The following is a 14,415-nucleotide window of genomic DNA, read 5'->3' on the forward strand; positions in this document are numbered from 1 at the left end:
ATGCACATGCTTGTTAGGTAGGAAGAATGAGAATGGCTTGCAAATGTAAACAAAACACATTCAGAGGAGGTAGGACTGAAACATAAAAAATGGTGAAGAGATCAATGGGAAGAAAACACAAAAGGAAGTAAAAGTAAAGACAGCTAGAAAAACACACATTGAGAATAAAAGATCACAAAGGGACAGAGACAAAATCTATCCGTAAAATAGCCTGGACCAGGAAATGTAAAAGCAGAAGTTTTTGACTATTCAGGTAGTAAGGGGCTTTGCTTAACAAGTTATGAAAAAAATATTCTCTTGTGAAAAGTGAGATTACAAAAAAGTTTTAAGAGAAACAAACTTTTTTTTTTTTTTAATCGAAATTGCTAAGGGCTTGTCATGTTGACTTTGTGTAGCTCAAAGTTGGATGCCTCAATTTACATTGCAAAAAGTCTTCAGTAGACCTGTCTGTATGACTATGAATCCTCCCACTGTCTGAACCTGCATGCCAAAAGCATACAGGGAGCAAACAAATTTCATAGCATTTGCTGTCTTGGTCCTGCACACAGAACTTCCTCAACATCAACACCAACAGAGTGAACAGAATGGAAGATAATTGCCAGTTAAGTACCTGAACATCTTTGACAGGCTTTCAATACAAACTGATGTGCATCTTATTTCTACCATTTTTCAAATAACTTTATTAAAAACCGTTGATTTTAGCTTACTATAAAATGTGGGGAAAAGTTTTTGGAATGCCAAAAAACATTTTAAGACCATGTTACATATTACTTGGGAAGCAGGACTATGAAGTTGACTCACATGCTAGAAAAAGATCTAGGGAGATCTCAGAGAGGTTCTTAGTTCTCATGAATATCTGAGCATATGGGCAGTGTTCAGGACACGAACACAAAAAAAAAAAAATCTGAGGGTTCAAAAAAAACTTACCACACACTTTGGAGTATATAAACTTATAAATTCATCAGCTACTTCAGAATAAATGTTTGAGGCAGATGTTCTCATCTGGTGGCAAGTGGAAGATAGTTCAGTTGCATTTAACTGTAAGGTAAATGCTATGCAGTGGGACATGAGCTCCATGGGACAGAAGCAAGAACACAGACTATAGTTCTGAAATTAATAATCTATTGAAAATTCACACCTACCTCTAGTGTACAAGCTCTCAGTAACACAGATTGTTTCAGAAAACTTCCCGCATTTGATGCTAAAATATCACAACACAAAGTCGTTATCATGACTTTATAGAGCTATGCATCAAGCTGCATACTGGACAGTTTAAAAATGGATTTAGCTTTTCAGTTAACTTTGAGTATACCAAAATGATAATAAATAGCGTATTCATGCCATTTGTAATTTTTTTAACATATTTGTTCCAACTGTTAGGCCCTTTCTTGAACAGCTCAACAAAAATATTTTCTTAAAGGACCTCTTCATTTTTTCCACTTGCAATACACAAGTTTCCTTTGTTTAGCCTCATTAATTTTCTAAATCTCACGATGTTTTGTCATACTTTATAAGAACACACATTCTAGAGTTAAAGCAGGAAAAGCTTTCTAGCTTGGAATTAGGTTGGCTTGATTTTTTTTTCTCACCTTACCTTTCTATTTAGATGTGGCAGTAGAGAACTGCATGTATAAGAGACTGCTAGAAAAAGAACAGAGGAGAAATGTGATCACAAAGGAGACACCTTTTATTTTTACTCTGAACTAGAAAGAAAAGAATACCAGTCCAAAAGTAAGTCATTCAATTAGTTATTAAAAATGACTGATCCTAATTGATCTATCAACAGTTTCTAATGCATGCTGAATATATCACTCAACATTTACAGCCCAAACTGCCGACTGAGGTTCATCCATATTCATGAAGACATATGAGCCTATCTGCTGCTGCAAGAAGTAATGCTGATGTGGTTAATAAAAATACACAAAACATTAGCATTTTCCAGAGCATCCATGAAGACAATTTGAGACTTCAGAAAAGTAACTATTTTTATATTACAGCTTTATTTCAAGCACTGTTTCTTCCTGGATACAATTTATACATTTCACACTATGTAGATACATTTATGGAGTACTTTCCAAATTATCCTGATAAAATATATTAGTGTCTAAAATTATTCCAGCAAGAGCTTTTCCAAGTAACAGTTTGCTGAATGTTAGTTTAGATCACAGGAGCAAAAAAAGACTAAGAAAAAAAAAATAAAAAACCACTTTGGCAAAATACCCTTCCGTAGTGATGCTTTTAAAAGCTTTCAAATGCAGGACTTCTTCATCCATTTGTATTCCAGTACCAGTCAAACAGGTAGGAGAAAACTTATAAACACAGTTATACTGTTTTATTGAAATATAATTTAAAAGAATATAGACCTCAATATTTCAAAGTGTGTGGTTTAACATTTCATTTCAGCCAGTCAAAAAAATGCCTGCTGCTTCTCAATGAACAATGGTACAACATGTTTTTGAATTGCATTGTAGCGATGGTCACTGTTAAAAGTTCCTGGAAATCCCAGAGCCTGTGTCAAGGTAGGAGAACAGTCAAAGGTATCAAACCAAAGGGAAATAATATGGTCATTGAACTGCACACATTGAGCTTCTAGGAGGATTAACGGTTCTTGTCACAGGCTCCTGACTGTAGTTGACAATATCTGCCTTCACCACCCTCTGTCATAAAAGAAAACACAGCAATAATGAGAAACAAAATACAATATTGATGCTGGCAAAGCATTCAAGAGATATTTTACTATGAAACATAAGAGAAAAAAAAAAAAACAATTAGGCAAAACAGTCACAGTTCAGTTCTCTTCAGCACCTTATAGAAAGTCTTATCAGGTCTCAGTCTAAATACCAGTCTATTCATACCAAGCAGAAGGAAGGTTGGTTTTCATAACAATTTTACAGGACTAATACAAAACAGAACTCCTTTGCAAAAGCAATGAATACAGTTATTCTTCTATGAGAATTGTTTTGTATGTAAATAATAGAAGTTTACAAAGAGTATAGTATGCATTCTTTAAGAATAACTCCCTTAATTATAACTGGAAATTGTAGGCAAGTTTGTCTTTCACTCTTTACTACAAGCACTTTCAGAGGAAATACAGATAGGATACAAAGCAAATTTCATATACAACCATACTTCAAAAAAAAAGCTTCAACAGGCATGCAGACTAAAGATTAACAAAAAAAGAACTTCTGCATACTATAAATATTTATTTTCTATTATAAATCCAACAGATGTTACACATTCTATTTACAAAGCATTTGACAGGACTGTTGGTCTCTCATATATGAGAGAGAAAAAAGATTCCAATTTGTCTCCATTTCCATTTGAGGCAGCAGCGTAGCATTTCGAACATACAGCACTGAAAGCCCTTCCTAATACTATTGTGAATTATTACAGATTTTCTATGAACTAACCAGTTATTAGAAATACCACGTAATTGCATACTGTTTCAAATTCATACGCTATTAAGTATTATTACTGCTTACAGATATAAAATATGTTTTCCCAATAGAACTTACTGTAGTTGTTACTTCATGTAAAAGCAAAGCAGCTTTCAAAAATACAAGTTTTACATCAATACCTGAACTACTGCATTGAGCAGACTTTGCTCTGGCAGTTGGAAGTGTTGTGATGTTGGTTATCTTCTTCGGGATATTTCACTAGTTCTGCCCTGACAACATGCTGTTGTTAATGATGTATCAACACAATGGATAGAGGTGAAGGAGAAGAAGGCAAAAAGAAGAGACGGAAAAAAATGGAAAGACTGATCAGTAGCCGAAAAGGAAGAATGAATGACATATAATGACAATGCAGAAGCAAAAACAAAATGCATTTATTTTCTGGTCGAATGCTGAACAAGAGCAGCAAGCTTAGCTGAAAGCATCACTAACAGCAGCTGAGCTGGTTCTCAAGCTTCTTCAAGGACATGCAACTTTCAAAGCATCAAAGTGAAATATTCATACATGCAATCAACAAAAATGTGTTAAAGCAGAGGAAGAGACAGAATAAAAGGCAAAGCAATACAGTGGAAGGAAAGATGACAATGGCCTCTTCTTTTAAGCATAAAGTACATAAATTTTTTACAGTAGTCAGATTCCTATCAGCAACTGTAACAAGTCTACTAGGGGTATGCATCAATCTTTTCCATTACATAGCTATTACATTATAACTAAATATTAATCAAAAAACAGTGACAAATTTAAAACCTCACATCAAAGTGCTGCAAGCTTTGATTTTTACTTAATTCAAAAACATAAAAAAGTCGTTTTTCCCCTTAAAGGCAAACAAAACTGTTAAGAGCTTTTTATTAACACAGTGTTTATACAAAGGGGAGAAAAATTCATACTATAACTTGAGCAAAAAAGCTACAGAGGTGGTCTGCTATGAAAGATATGCTAAACCAATTTAATTATTTTTTCTTAAAATACTTTGATTTTTACACAACATATTTTCACGGTTAGGATAAATGAAATTATGTTATTATGTTGAAGAAAAGAATACATAAATGGATTATATGAACATATAATCAGTACACTGTACATAAAACCTATATTTCAAACAAGTAATAATAATTAGATTGCCTGGTAAAGGATCTGGATTTATTACCTGCTGATGTACTCTTCTTGAGTTTAATTGATCACGTTCGTATTATCTTATCTAGTAGACAACGCTCATGATTTAATAGACTCCTAGCCTGATGTTATCAAGGGAAAGGTTGCCAAATCCCATGTAAGGCAGTAGTAGGAGTTTTAGCATTAAACAGTGTTATCTGACCTCACAGGACCTAGTTTCTTCATACCAATCTTTTGACTGGAGCTGAGAAAAAAATCTTGCAATCAGTAGGCAATTAATTGTTCCTCAAAACATTGGGCTAAATCCCATCATGTAAACAGAGCTAGGTTAGTGACCCCTGTTTAGGCACATTGTAGCAAGAAGCTGACTAACATAAATGACGTGGATTTTCTCAAGGAATTTCACTTAAATAAGAGTTAGAAAAAAAAAAAAAAAAAAAAAAAAAAAAAAAAAAAAAAAAAACACTGCAGCATTTATTTTATTAACTCCACAGTAATTAAAAACCTCTTTGTATCTGTATCTGTAGAAGGCATATCATTGCCAAGGTTCAAACCACTGTTGGTAATGAGAAAGAAACTTACTTGGTGCAGGTGCTCCGAATTCCCAATCTGACTTATCTGCCAAACATTTTATTGTACAAAGCTGGCACATGCACACCCTCATTTGCTGAACTGGCATGTAGTTAAAGAGAAAACTACACATCACTTACAAAAACGCTACCTCTTGCCAATGCCAAGGAACAAAGCTGTACCCCATGCAGTTTTTATACTATGGTTGAAAGTAAAAAATATAGAAAGAAAAACATTTGATTAGTAAAGGAGCTATTTCCTCAAATTTCATCAGACCCTTGTGATTTAAAAGAGAGGAATTTGAGGACTGAAAATAAGTCAGAATCTGCAATTTTCTTACTTTGGAACTGTTCCATTTCAAAAACACGTTCCAGTCACACACAAACAGTAATCTATTCCTTTGTTTCACCACAGTTCTGACCAAATAAAGGTTTGATTAACAGTCATCTCAGCATGGGAACAGACAAGATTTAGTAGCTCTAGCTGAGATAGCTTAAAAACTTACCACCCCCAAATGTCTATTCCAGTCCTCTGCTGGAGATCACTGCTGCCAAAGGAAAGCTGGTGGAATGTAACGTGTACTTGCACCTCATCCGCTTCAGCACAAAGTCTGGCAATTTCACTTAAAAATAACTTTCATCAGCAGTTTAAGCTAAGCTGCTGAACTTCACCCTGATGTGGCCAAGGCACATGATTGCCTTCCATTTTGTGATTCTGCTGTGGGAGCGATAAATTCCAGCAAAAGGGCAGTAACAAATAGCTTTGGTCGCATTTACACGTTAAACTGCTGCAGCCATTTTCTGTAACAATGCATGGTAAATAGTTCAATTGCTATGGTTTGTTCTTGCACTTAATTAATGGTTTAGCCGTTAATTTGAAGGGGACCAAGAACCCCATCTACTTTCACATGGATTGCTGCAGTTCTGCAAGTTATCAAAGCTCAGAAGACATGAGTCAACCCCCACAAATTCACACCAGTTCCAATAATGTGTTTAGGATTCCTATTGTTTCCAATGAAGTGACTCACTTCTAGGGTCCTCTTACTGACTGCAATAATTAGAATTGGTTTCTAAACAGAGAAAACAGCATCTTCAGACATAGAATCACAAGTGCTAGAAATGATTTTTAATTAATAAATACATAACAGATTGTAACTAGCACACAGCGTTCCACTGTTCGTGTTTTACTCAAACTCAGTGTTTCATTTTACACTTTGTCACCTCCTAGACTGAATTAAGACATCTGATGTTCTCCGACAAACATACTCAAGCAGACACCTTCTTATTTTCCAAAATGAAGAAACCTCACATTACACAAAATACTGAAAATTCAAAGATATAATCCAGGTAGTAAACAGCGCACTCTTGTAAAACTAAAATGTGTTCTACTCTTTGATCAAAGATGAAATTCAATTCATTACTCACGTATTTACTGAGATAAGGATACGTCACACTTATTTTTGTGTTTTGTTTTGTTCCTTTATAGCATCTACTTTTATAGCACAATAGGTAGAATATTAAAGTCCCAGAAATTTTTAGGAGCATGACCATATAGCCATTCTACAATTTAAGGAAGCCTAATGCCCACTTGAGAGAAATTTAAAAGCAAACATCCCCCCATTACGCACACTGTAGAATCTATACCTATTATACAAAAACATTTGTAGTAAACCAGTACCCAAGTAATGGTAATATCATTTAACATCACCTCCTCCCAGCCAAAAGACCAGACCCATGCTTTTGGACAACAGCATCTACACATTACTTCAGGTAGGCTTCTCCACTGCAGACTAATACATTTCTCTCAAGAAACATCCTTCTATTTCTCTCTCTGAAGCTGTGAAGGTTAACATTTTCCTTCCCCAGCAGACTTTTCCTTCCCGTTCTTAGGAAATGACCAGACTATTTGGTTCCATACCAAATGAACAACAATGAACCTTAAGATAAAGCTAACAGACAGACTCTCAAATACAATTATCATTGGTTTCTCACTGACTTAATTATGGACAATTGCTACTGCCCACTCAAAATAGCACTCTCAAAGGGAGCAAACATTATAGCTTTAACGGCAAATTATTGCTTATTCAGAATAGATTGATACTATGGTTGATTAGAAGAATCTTTCAAAGACGGACAGTTTCTTTACACCTTTTAGCTACATGAAGCATATCACCATATAGTGACTTCTGCTGTACCTAAATGATGAGACAGTTAAGTTTCTTTTCTATCCACTTCCATTTACAGGCTTTCTTTCTTCTTTTGTTATTGGTTTTACTGTTTATGTTCAGATTTATTTTTTTTTTAATTCTGACAACTTGGATTCACACTAACAGTAATGTGTGGGCCACAGTGAGTATTTATATTATGCATATTATTTAGAGGCTATTGCTACTGTAATTTGCTTAATATCCACCTTGTCCTATCCTCATATTTTATATTCCATTGATCTGGTCAACATAATTAAAAATTGTGATTATTATACGAAGGTAAAAAGGTAAAAAGGAAAAAGCCAGTATCAGTTACCTTAAAAATAACCTATAAACAGACACTTTCTTTAGAAAGCTACAATATTCTGTATAACCTCATTCCTCATGTTCTCTTTATAATTGAAGGCATTTTCATACCTATCTACAAGTTTACACCTTTATGAGGACACAATAGCACAGACAGATCTGAGTCTACTGTTCCAATCCAAGCTAAACATCCAAAGAAAAATTAAAGAATATTTGTGATAAATTATTTAAGTACAAGCCATTATAGGGTTCAGAACAACAGAAAAATGATGACTAAGTAGTAAAAGAATATTAAAAAGATATGTTCCATATTTCTCTACTTATAAATCATAGCTTTTTGAAGCTTTTCTGCTTTACTTGTTAGATGTGCACGCTATTTTGCCATTTTACTGTTTGCGATACAGTTTTCTTGACCACTTCCACAAAGATTGTAAACGCTGCCATGCTGAAACACTTACAGAAATTACATATTCAGTGTATATTTCAAAAAGCAGAAGAGCAACCTGTATACACAAGAAGTGTTTTGTGTTGGCTTTTTGTTTGTTTGTTTTTTAAATAAACTTATTGCCTTTTTTTTTGGAGTACTTGTTTAATATTAACAGCAACTAGCAATTCCAGGATACCATGCCAGCAGCTCAGCCACCTTTTAGTTTAACAAATAATTTTATAGTAAGTGTACTGTAATCTTAAACGTCCTTATACAGTAAAGGTTGTCTCAGTAGTATAATCTTTGTTTCTGAGGTTTCTGAAACTGGTAAAATCCTTTTGGTTTAAACCTATGCATATAGGTTTCTGGCAGCAAAATTATTTTTAGAAGCAGGAACTAGGAAGAAGGAGGTGGTAAGGAAAAAGGAGTTATAGTGGAAAATGTCTTGCTTGCTTGCTTATTTGAACAATTAACACATTTTTGAACATTCACTGATATTAAATAAATGGTTTAACTCTATTAAATGCAGCTAATCAAATTAGAGTTCAAATTAAAAAAAAAAAAAAAAATACTGAAAACATCTTTTCCCCACTAAATTAAAAGGTTATAAAACTGCCCTCATTAGAGCTATTTTGCATACAATTACATTAAATATTCTTTAAAGAAAAATAAAAAAGCTCTGTTACAGTTTAAAGCAGGACATGCAACAGGGTTTTGACATGTGTACACAGTAAAATCACTGCATTCATATCCCTAACTCACTACTAACCAATATAAGAGAATGGGGGACATCCTTCTTAATGACCTTCCCACCTATTGTTGGGAAGCACTGTCCTCTCTCTCAGCCCTTTCATACAGCAGAGGAGATGGCAGAAAATCCCCAACTCACTGCAAAGAACAAAACACAAAGTCCAAAGGAAGAAAACTACACTACTCATTTAGGGGGAGATTATTTGGGACTGGTATGGTGAAAAAAACAATTTCATACGGCAAGGAGACACAATAACTACCAAAATATGTGATTCCACAGGTATGTATACAGTTGAGAATGGCTATACTGAAACGGAACAGGATTCATTTCTCATCTGCAGATCAGAAACAAAATTGGAAATAGTGCTTTTACAAAATCAGCATTCTTTCTCTGAGGCAAGCAGTCACCACTGAGGAAAGTATCCTTATCCTGTATTATATACGCACACAATGAAGACTAAAATCCAAACCAAAGGACTTTACATAGTTAATTCCTGACTCTGTGACTGACAAATAATATTTTTTCCTGTATTTCTACACTGAACATTGATTTAGAAGATTTCCATTCACAATTTATGCCTTCTATCATTTAAGTTTGTAGTATTCTAAAATTAAATTTAATATTTAAAAGAATTAAAAAGGAAGGTTATCATAAAAACTGTATCTGACATCATTGTACAGTAATTCATGTATATAGAAGAGTATCTTCCATGCTACCTGTATATGCAAACATATAGACACATTAATTTCTAAGAAATTTTTATGTACTATTTTTAAACAAACAGATCTAAAACCTTTTTTTATTATTATTTTTTTGAACACATATTTTCTTACTTCAGCATGTTTATCATGATGGATAAATAAAGATCGATAATGTTTTTAAAAGGCTGTTGTAAAAGTAAATCATTGTCTCTAAAACAATAGCTGTAGTTTGCTTTATAGGACAGTTAATAATTTGCAACGTGATCTGTGTTGTTTTTTTTTCTAAATACTAAGCAAAATATTAAAGGAAAAACATGTATTTGTGGAAATCACCTGTGATTGTTCCATTTCTGCTTTGTTTAATTTGATGCCAAGGATGTCAGCAGCAATTCTCTGAAAACACAGGAAGACCTACGGGAAAAAAAAAAAAATTAAATCACATTTAAATGATTAAAAACAGACATCCTCGAAGTTCTTTCAAATATATCAAACCATTCTTGAACTGTAAACAATGAGATATACAAAATTATGACCTGTGCAAAGCAGATCTGAAAATAACCTCATCTGGTACTTTCAATTTTGTTTAAAAATTGGAGAAAATAATTCAACAATGGTATGAGGAATGAACAGTATGCTAGATTGTTAGGCAACACTTCTACTCTGCCTCCAGAGACTCAAGTTTAAACAAGCTTTTACACAACCCACCTCTCAAATACCACTCTCAGTGCTATAAAATATGAATAAGGGTATTCACTAATGTTTAGCACAAAAATATTTTACCGGTGTATTGTGCAACAGAGATGTAGATTTCTGAAATTAAGAACAACGGAACTGTGCATCAGCATCACAAAAATCTCTGCTGCACACGTTTTTAAAACATTATGAACACCAATGCCAAGCAATGATACATTTGTTCAAGAGTCTTACAAAGCATTAAATGCGTTATACTGAACTGAAGTATTTAGGAAATAAGCAAAATGTTGTATGGCATGAAGCAGTCTATCAGAGTTAGACTTCAAACATGGTTTGACAGATAACATTGGGAGGCAAGGCTATCTTAAATAACTCCTATACTTCATCTCAATACAGTCCACCAATCTGACTGTTTAGGCAGCTGCATTTTAAATTACATTAAAGAACAGAACAGATATTAAACAGGAACAGCTTACGATTGTATCACTGCTGAACTCACTGCATTGTTAAGCTGCATCCTACCTATGTGGCTGTGCCACGGTGCACAAAACCTAACCCACCAGCATACCTTGCTTTTCATCATACAGCCACCACCCCCAAAAGGTAAGGCCTCTATAAAAGTCCTTTTCAATGAAAAGTCAAATAAAATTACCATTCACGCAGTCTTTTCTTACAGCTCAGGTCGAAATTGGTAGCACATAAGTGGCACAACAAACAAGCCAAAGTAGCTTCCAAAAACCATTTTTCTTACTCTGCCCTCCTTGGTCTAGTATTGGTCTATTTTACTAGCATCCACACAGCAAGGAAGGCAACCTGAAGCAGGCAGACCTCCAGAGACCTACTTTAACCTACACCAGGCTCTCAGGTGTACTAAACTAGATCACCTACCATGAGGATGTTTTGTTCACAAAAACATGAGGCATGAGCTCAACCTTTTAGGTAGGCAGTTTGATGGACAGTGAGATGGTTAAGCAGCAAGAAGTCTTTCATGAAGATCAATTCTCCTCTGAGGAGACATTTGGGTTTTTCTAAGTATATAAAATTATCTTCTGCAAATGAGTTTGTTGGAAAGATCTGAGGTAAACCAAACAAATCACTTCATCTACCTTAACTGAGTATGTAAGACTCCCTAGTCTCTATCCACAGTAGCAACAGACGGCCTCTTCTCAAATCACTGGCACCCTGTCTTTTCCACACAACTACCCAAATATATTAACTAGGAAGATTTTGAAAGGCCAGTGTGCAGTAGTAGGTAGAAAGAGTTAATTCAAATCTATACCAAAACTCAAAATGAATTACTGTAAACTATAGCTCATACCTTCTTTTGTTAGTAGCCATTTAAACAGAAACTTCTGGTTAGTGTTTTCTAGGTATATTCAGATTTCCTTTTGTTTTTAAACAGCAAGTTAAAAAGTATAATCAGTATATATAGTGGGATGCTGCTGCAATCCATGAATCAATTAAAAAGACATAATAAAGATTCCTTCATAGTTTATAATGTTAACTATATCAATCTTATAAAAATGCTGGTTTTCCTATTACCAGTTCCCACCAAACAGTTGTCTCCTTGAGAAATAAATATATTTTATCATATGCAAGCTTCACTGCATAAAGTATTATAAAATTTTTCTTCTTCTAGCATAAAAAGCCATTTTCCCATTTAAACAAAAAAATTATGCCAAAGATTTAACACAAATTCTAAAGAGAATCAGGATTCACTGCACTTGTATCAGCAGTGTAACACAATAATTAACTTACAAAATTTGACAATCCATTGTAGAAGTAAATGATCTTTCATCAAAGATCTTAAAACAATCAGTGAGTCCACGTGTTACAGAACTATACTTCCATATAATTGATCATGGTCTTACTGTTCAATAACATTAAAATAAAGTAAATTATGTTGTCATAAATACCATTACTGAGACATACTGATTTATTTTTTTTCATGGGAATGACAAAGTCATTAGGCATATGACAGAAATCAAGCAAAACAATACAATGTGATTTAATCTGACGGATACAGTCAACTGAAAGAGAACCTTTTCTTCCATACACTTCCAACTAAAACAAATATCCCAGCTAGGTCAGAGTCAAATGATTGTTCAAAAATACACTCTGCAAAGCATTACAAATACCAGAATGTTCAAATTTCAATGGACCCAGAGAGAGAATGACTACTGACTCAGGACCCATATTAAAACTGTGATAATAACAGGATCCTGTGACTTTATCGACTATTAAAAATTTCTGTATCAATGCTCTAGAGATGGAACTTCATCTGGAACTAAGGAACATGTTTAGTCACCGGCTGACAGCAGAGATCCAGCGGGTCACATTTCTCATGCTGATGTATAAGCCAGAGCATTTCCATATTAAGATCTATACCTCAAACCACAAATCAGATGAGAAGCCACTGTAAAAAACATATGCACTCATAAAAAGATCTATTTTCATGCAAGCAGGCTGGCAAAAAGGACCTGCAGTAGCCAGAGTTCTTCAGTGTTCAATATGTGAAGTATAATAACTTTCTACAAAATAAATTTAAAAAAAATCTACAAGGACTTTATTTTTCATACTTACAGAATCTCCTGTCTTGGCCGACACGAAATGGCTACTGAAATTGTTTTCCTGACAAAATCGTTGGTGCTTGTCAACTTTCACTGTACGCATGTGCTCCAAATCAACTAAAAGCAAGTAGAAAAAAAGATAAATTACTACAGTAGAGACCATTTATTTAGTTACCTGTCTTAGAAAACATATTCAATGGAAATACATCAAATGTATTCTTTTTCTTTGCATATGCAAATACACATTTCTTTTTATAATCTTATGCCAGAAAACAATAATAATAAATAAAAATGAAACCACAATTAAAATTGTGCAACCAAATGCAACAAATTCATATCTGAACTAAAAGACAAATTTATTTCTGGATTCACACAAGCAATTTGTAAAAACTTTCCTGCTAACTACATGAAGAAAAAAAAAAAAAAAAAAAGACAATTAAATTTTGTGCATTCCATTTGCCAGCACGATGTATGCTGGATATCTATTGTAATGTAAAGACTCTTCTAAAATAGAGTTCACAAGGTACAGATAAATCTACATATTTTTTCTAAGTTAAAAAATGTAAATGAGTTGTAAAGAATTTTATTGCAGAAAACGGTAAAGCAAAAACATTCACTATAATAAAAAAGAACTGAATAAAAACTTTGATGTGCTTATTTACTTGTACGTGAAGTTTTCAGTACCAAAAAGGTATGAATCCAAAAATTAAGAATAGTAAAATGCATATTTCAAGTCTCACACATTTTCATTTTTATCATTTTATAACCATTGGAAGCAGGGTAAAGCTTTCAAATGGCATTTTCTGTTGAAAATCCCTGGTTGCTTACAACGTAACATGGAACTCAAGTCTCGCACAGGTTTTATTGTGTACATTCCAGTTTCTCCAAATCTGATCCTAAGGTAACTGGAAACTATATTGAACAGTTTCTCTTTTTATTGCATTACAGTTCCTATAAGGGTGTTGACTCAATGCCGTCAAATTATAAGGCAAATATATTCAGAAGGATTTAAGGACAACCAGGCTCTTTGAGTCAATACAGGAAAAAAAAACTTAAACTGATTTCCTGAGGAAGGGACCCAACTGACTTGTAAAAACTTGTAAATTTGCAAATCTAGTAAGCCTGCATAATAGTGTCATTTGATTATCAGCTGAAAAAATGCTCTCATACTACATAAAAGGCTTTATTTTAAAATGATATTGGAGGTCTTTAATTTGTAGGCTCTGGAGATTTTCTCTTGGAGATTTTTAGTCTAACAGGGGATTCCTATACCCCATTTATACTGCTTACTTTGGTTAATGTGGAGTTTTTGCCACATATTACTGTTCCTTGCACATCAGTAAGGCCTTGTTTACAAGAACAGGCCTAAAATCATCCATTTACCACAGGCATTAATTTGTGAAGGACTAAAATACTAAGCTATTAACACGAACGTTTGTAGTACTGTATTTCATAATACTAAATGTAGGTTATACAGTTTCACAAAAAACAGGAAGAACAAATACATTTATTAAGCTAAATCCCAAAGTCGATAAAAAAACCTCATGCAGTCTGTGTAACAGCTACTTAACTTTTTCCTTTAAAAGTAACTACTGGGAGAGAGCCTCTGTTGAAATGCTTTTT

The 14,415-nt window shown here is 33.9% G+C and overlaps 1 protein-coding gene across 6 annotated transcripts in view; it reads right to left on the minus strand.

Moving 5' to 3' along the window:
* Positions 1–1,669: 1,669 nt before the first annotated feature.
* The window catches only part of RAB28 (RAB28, member RAS oncogene family), a 65,009-nt gene continuing 52,263 nt past the window's right edge, over positions 1,670–14,415 (minus strand). For 2 of the 6 annotated variants that reach the window (XM_084517639.1, XM_084517642.1), the window contains 5 exons: positions 12,806–12,909; positions 9,863–9,940; positions 5,290–5,337; positions 3,578–3,678; positions 1,670–2,657 (listed from right to left, as the gene is read on the minus strand). In XM_084517639.1, the coding sequence (XP_084373765.1) occupies positions 3,583–3,678; positions 5,290–5,337; positions 9,863–9,940; positions 12,806–12,909 (326 nt within the window). In that variant the 3' untranslated portion in view covers positions 1,670–2,657; positions 3,578–3,582. The other 4 variants (XM_084517641.1, XM_084517643.1, XR_014692520.1 and 1 more) reach the window with 3 other exon arrangements.

This window comes from Aythya ferina (assembly GCF_964211825.1).
Source record: "Aythya ferina genome assembly, chromosome: 4".
In the NCBI taxonomy this organism is placed as follows: Eukaryota; Metazoa; Chordata; class Aves; order Anseriformes; family Anatidae; genus Aythya; species Aythya ferina.